We start from the raw sequence: 6,000 nt of genomic DNA, 5'->3' as shown, positions 1-6,000 counted from the left end.
ACCAGATTATGAAATGGCACTTAAGGGCCGTGTCCGAGAAAGCTGCAGATCCCGGGTCACTGCCGAGGAGTCTGTTAATTTAACATCATTATATCGGCCGGACTGCCGAATGCATCATCCTCATCCCAAACTGAAAAGAAAAATTCCCTCCTGGGATAATCCCATCCCGGGAAAAACCCCACCCACGGGGTCATCCTGTCTGTGTAATTCTCTGATGTCACAGTTCGCGGAGCTCTCAACCCGGACTAAGCCGGAAGCAGCGACGCTGAACGTGAGACGGAATTACGTCACTGCGGATCCATCGCTGAAGACACAGAGGGCTGGGATGTTCAAACATGCCGATATTCACAGATCCACTTTCAGTCCGGGTATGGGTTCCTTCAGAGATCTCAATTCCTTCTTCCCGGTCTCACTGAACTGATTCCCAGCCAGGCTGAAACAGATGGAGAAATAAATGGATTACACAATAGTGTCGTAACAGGGGGCTGGGGTTAATGTTTCAAGAACACCCACAGATAAATATCTCCAGAAAACCCGCAGATCTGCTGATATTTTAATCACATTGAACATTAACACAAACACTCACCGGATCCACTCCAGACACGAGAGGGTCAGTATGAGGCACCGGAGAGCGGGGATAGATCGGTCTGTGAGCGAGTTTGATGCCAGGCTCAGCACCGTCAGTGATGGGTTTGTACTGAGTTCGGAAGCGAGATCCTCGGTACCAAAATCTGTGAGACCGACACTGTTCAGACTGGAAATGAGAGAGAGTGAGCGTAAAGGACGCAGTGAGAAAGGAGACGGTACAAATCCCAACTGTTTAAGAGTCACACAATTAATGATCACGTTAATGCTTAGTGTCAGACACCCAGTGACGGTGAAGACAATCTCCCAAAATCTGGTACTTACCACAGTTCCTGCATTTCACACTCTGGGTTCCTCAGAGCCGCAGACACCAGTTTCACTCCTGAATCTCCCAGTTCATTACCATTCAGGTTCAGCTCCGCCAGTGATGGGTTTGTACTGAGAGCGGAGGCGAGATCTTTGGCACCAGAATCTGTAAGACCGACATAGTCCAGCCTGGAGATAGACAATACACAATAGGTGCAGAAGTAGACCATTCGGCCCTTCGATCCTCCACCGCCTTTTTGAGATCATGGCTGATCAACTCATATCAATACCCGGTTCCTGCCTTGTCACCATATCCCTTCATTCCCCTATCCATAAGATACCTATCTGGCTCCTTCTTGAAAGCGTCCAGAGAATTGGCCTCCACTATCTTCCGAGGCAGTGCATTCCAGACCCCCACAAATCTCTGGGAGAAGATGTTTTTCCTTAACTCTGTCCTAAATGACCTACCCCTTATTCTCACACCATGTCCTCTGGTACGTGACTCTCCCAGCATCTGGAACATATTCCCTGCCTCTATCTATTCCAATCCCTTAATAATCTTATGTGTTTCAATCAGATCCCCTCTCAATCTTCTTAATTCCAGCGTGTACAAACCCAGTCTCTCTAACTTCTCTGCATAATACAGTCCAGACATCCCAGGAATTAATCTCGTGAATCTACGCTGCACTTTCTCTACAGCCAGGGTGACCTTCCTTAACCCTGGAGACCAAAACTGTACACAATACGCCAGGTGTGGTCTCACCAGGGCTCTATACAAATGCAAGAGGGTTTCCTTGCTCTTGTACTCAATTCCCTTTGTTATAAATGCCAACATTCCATTAGCTTTCTTCACTGCCTGCTGCACTTGCTCATTCACCTTCAGTGACTAATGAACAAGGACTCCTAGATCTCTTTGTATTTCTCCCTTACCTAACTCTACACTATTCAGATAATAATCTGCCTTCCTGTTCTTACTCCCAAAGTGGATAACCTCACACTTATCCACATTAAACGTCATCTGCCAAGTATCTGCCTACTCACCCAGCCTATCCAAGTCACCCTGAATTCTCCTAACATCATCACATGTCACACTGCCACCCAGCTTAGTATCATCAGCAAATTTGCTGATGTTATTTTCAATGCCTTCATCCAAATCGTGAACGTAAATTGTAAACAGCTGTGGTCCCAATACCGAGCCCTGTGGCACCCCACTATTCAGCACCTGCCATTCCGAGAAACACCCATTCACAGCTAACCTTTGATTTCTATCTTCCAACCAGTTTTCTATCCATGTCAATGTCTTCCCCCCGATGCTCTGAGCTTTGATTTTACCCACCAATCTCCTATGTGGGACCTTAACAAATGCCTTCTGAAAATCGAGGTACACTCCATCCACTGGATCTCCCCCGTCTAACTTCCTGGTTATATCCTCAAAAAACTCCAACAGATTAGTCAAGCATGATTTACCCTTGGTAAATCCATGCTGGCTCGGCCCAATCTTATCACTGCTATCTAGATATGCCACTATTTCATCATTAATAATGGACTTCCCCACCACCGATGTCAGGCTGACAGGTCGATAGTTCTCTGTTTTCTCCCTCTCTCCTTTCTTAAAAAGTGGGATAACATTAGCCATTCTCCAATCCTCAGGAACTGATCCTGAATCTAAGGAACATTGGAAAATGATTACCAATGCATCCACATTTTCCAGGGCTACCTCCTTTAGTACCCTAGCATGCAGACCATCTGGACCTGGGGATTTGTCAGCCTTCAGTCCCATCAGTCTTCTCATCACCGTTTCCTTCCTAATGTCAATGTGTTTCATTCCCTCTGTTACCCTATGTCCTTGGCCCATGCATACATCTGGGAGATTGCTTGTGTCTTCATTAGTGTAAACAGATCTAAAGTACTTATTAAATTCTTCTGCCATTTCTCTGTTTCCCATCACAAATTCACCCAATTCATTCTTCAAGGGCTCAAAATTGTTCTTAACTATCTTCTTTCTCTTAACATACCTAAAAAAGCTTTTGTTATCTTCCTTTATATTCCTGGATAACTTGCGTTCGTACCTTATTTTTTCTCACCGTATTGTCTTATTAGTTAAGTTCTGTTGTTCCTTAAAATCTTCCCAATCATCTGTCCTCCCACTCACCTTAGTTCTGTCATACTTCCTTTTTTAATGCTATGCAATCTCTGACCTCCTTTGTCAACCACTGTGACCCCTTTCCCCCCTTTGAATCCTTCCTTCTCTGGGGGATGAACTGATTTTGCACCTTGTGCATTATTCACAAGAATACCTGCCATTGCTGTTCCACTGTCTTTTCTGCTGCTATCCGTCCAGTCAACTTTGGCTAGCTCCTCCCTCATGGCTCCATGGTTTCCCCTGTTCAACTGCAGCACCGACAACTCCGAGCTGCCCTTATCCTTCTCAAATTGCAGATAAAAACTTATCATATTATGATCTCTTCCTCCTAATGGCTCCTTTACTGCAAGATCGCTTATCAAATCATTACATAACACTAAGTCCAGAATAGTCTTGTCCCTGGTCGACTCTCGTACAAGCTCCTCCAAGAATGCATCCCGTAGACACTCCACAAACTCCCTATCCTGTGGTCCAGCACCAACCTGATTCTCCCAGTTCACCTGCATGTTGAAATCCCCCATAATCACTGCGACATTACCTTTGCCACATGCCAATGTTAACTCCTATTCAACGTGCACCCAATATCCATGCTACTGTTTGGTGGCCTGTAGCCAACAACCATTTGGGTCCTTTTGCCCCTACTGTTCCTCAGTTCTATCCACACAGACTCTACATCTCCTGACCCTATGTCCCCCCTTGCAAAGGACTGAATCTCATTCCTCACCAACAAGGCCACCCCACCCCCTCTGCCCATATTTCTGTCCGTACGATAGCACGTATACCCTTGTACATTCATTTCCCAGGTCTGATCTCCCTGAAGCCATGTCTCCGTTATCCCAACAACATCATAGTTATCCATTCGCACCTGGGCTTCAAGCTCATCCGCCTTAGTTCTGACACATCGTGCATTCAGATGTAGAATTTTAAGCCTATTTCTCCTCTCTATGTTTGAATCGCTGCCTATTGTGCTTAACCCAGCTCCCCGAACTCCCATCGGGCTATATAGATGTGAGAGAGTGAGGGTGAAGGATGTAGAGAGAGGAGATACAAATTTCCAATGTTTATCAATAATACATTTACTGATCACATTAATGTTTAGTGTCAGACACCCAGTGACTATAAACACAATCTCCCACAGACTGGTACTTACCACAGTTTCTGTATTTTACACTCCGGGTTCATCAGAGCTGTTGACACCAGTTTCACTCCTGAATCTCCCAGTTTATTACTTCCAAGGCTAAACGCAAACAGATAATTGGATGAACAAAGTGATTCGAACTATGGGTCTGAGGAAATTTCTCTCACTCGGATATTACAGGAAACATTAAACCCTTCATTAAATCACTGTCAATGTCCCTCACTGACCGTCTCCAGGGTGTTCCCCGAACCTCAATGATTCAGTACATCGGTGTTACACTGTAATGTCCCCAAATTTTGTCTCATTCCACGATGGTTAGAAAAGTGCCAGTGACTTGAGAGGGTCGAAAGGGCCATAGCTGAAGGGTGGGAGAAGGTTTCATAGTAAGGAGGAGATGTGTTTTGGAAAATATCCATGAGAAATTGCGGAAGAGGACCTCAAAGATGGGAGGTGGATGGGGAAGACAGATCACACAGGAGATAGGGGGAAGAGAGATCCCACAGGAGGTAGTTGGATAGAAAGTGATTCCACAGGAGGAAAGAGAATAAGGTGAAGAGATCCATTCAGGAGGAAGGTGGATGAGGTAGAGAGATCCATTATGTGGAAAACATGAATCCACAACACAAGGCGGCAGAAATAGATCCCACGGTCGGGTGGGTCTAATTGAAGCCCGACAATCCGGATAAAAGAGATGCGCCCATGAGGTCTGGGTGTCTGGTTGTGAGCACAGCCACACAGGTGGACTGATGCAAATAGCAACACACAGCGAGGAGCAGGGAGAGGAAATCTCACAGAAGAAGGGCTCTCCCTCTGACTCCGACAGTCTGCTGAAGGTCTCTTGTCCCTCAACGGGAAGGGAGTGTGAAGCTTTGACCCGCCTGCTGTAGTCTGTCGTTCTGGGTGTCAGTAACAGTGAGAAGGAACATTATGAATGGACTTGTCACAGGCAGAGAGAAATACGGCCGTTCCTGTGACCTACTAACATTAAACCACTGGACGTTGTTCACCGACATAATGAAGTCTCCAACATCCCTTCACAAGGAATCACCGAACCCTCTCGTCCTTGAGGAAAACCGACCGCACCCCAGGGCATTTTTCAGAATTCTTCGCAATTTGATTTATTAGAGTTTTACACAAATTCCTTTACATTGAAACAAAACAACGGAACAGTTCCGCTGTTCAGACTGAGAGTTAAAAACAAATTACCTCAAATCCTGGCACTTGTGCAGCCCGGGTCCCAGCCGCTGGATTCCTTCAGACTGAATCAGGCAGTACTCCAGTTTGAGCTGTTTTATTGTTTCACAGAGTCTGATGACATGAGACAGGACCACACAGTCAATCGGGGTCAGTCCCATTCCGCGGAATGAAAGTGTTTCCACAAATCCCAATACGGCCTGGGCCAGTCTACGATTCTGAGACTCAAACAGATAGTGCAATGTGTTCAGGAGGCTCCTCTTACCAGCTTCATTCCTTGTGTTTCCAATCTGGCGTTTAAATTCCTCCTTCACCCAGTCAATCACCCGGCAGGTTGTTTCATGAGGAAATGGGCCCAGAAACTCCTCCAGGCCCCGAGCTGTCATTGGGTTGGAGAGACCAGCAACAAAACGGAGAAATATCTGAAATCGTCCATCTGTTGAGTTGTGGGCTTCAGTGAGGAATTTCAGGATATCCCCGGGATGTGGATTCAGGAATTGTGCGACTGCAGCTACAAACTCCTGGATGGTGAGGTGTGGGAATGTGTACACCACGCTCTGGGCAGAATCCTCTCTCTCCAAAAGCTCCATCAGGAACCCGGACAGGAACTGGGAAGGCTGCAGATTGTAGTTGA

At 46.2% G+C, this 6,000-nt stretch overlaps 1 protein-coding gene across 1 annotated transcript; it reads right to left on the bottom strand.

Moving 5' to 3' along the window:
* Positions 1 to 320: 320 nt before the first annotated feature.
* Positions 321 to 5,494, bottom strand: LOC132377466 (ribonuclease inhibitor-like). Its single transcript, XM_059943742.1, has 5 exons — positions 5,379 to 5,494; positions 4,185 to 4,271; positions 910 to 1,080; positions 587 to 754; positions 321 to 433 (listed from the first exon to the last, which is right to left on the bottom strand). Exons 2-5 carry the CDS (start codon positions 4,214 to 4,216, stop codon positions 346 to 348), a joined length of 459 nt encoding a protein of 152 aa, XP_059799725.1. The 5' UTR covers positions 4,217 to 4,271; positions 5,379 to 5,494; the 3' UTR covers positions 321 to 345.
* Positions 5,495 to 6,000: the final 506 nt, after the last annotated feature.

Source organism: Hypanus sabinus, chromosome 18 (assembly GCF_030144855.1).
Source record: "Hypanus sabinus isolate sHypSab1 chromosome 18, sHypSab1.hap1, whole genome shotgun sequence".
Taxonomy (NCBI): domain Eukaryota; kingdom Metazoa; phylum Chordata; class Chondrichthyes; order Myliobatiformes; family Dasyatidae; genus Hypanus; species Hypanus sabinus.
This window is presented reverse-complemented; position numbering and strand designations above follow the sequence as displayed.

Coding starts and splice junctions, on each gene's coding strand:
- LOC132377466 (XM_059943742.1), bottom strand. CDS start 4,216: ATGAACCCGGAGTGTAAAATACAGAAACTGTG. Junction 755..909: donor TGTGAAATGCAGGAACTGTG/GTAAGTACCAGA, acceptor TCTCATTTCCAG/TCTGAACAGTGTCGGTCTCA. Junction 434..586: donor TCGTGTCTGGAGTGGATCCG/GTGAGTGTTTGT, acceptor CATCTGTTTCAG/CCTGGCTGGGAATCAGTTCA.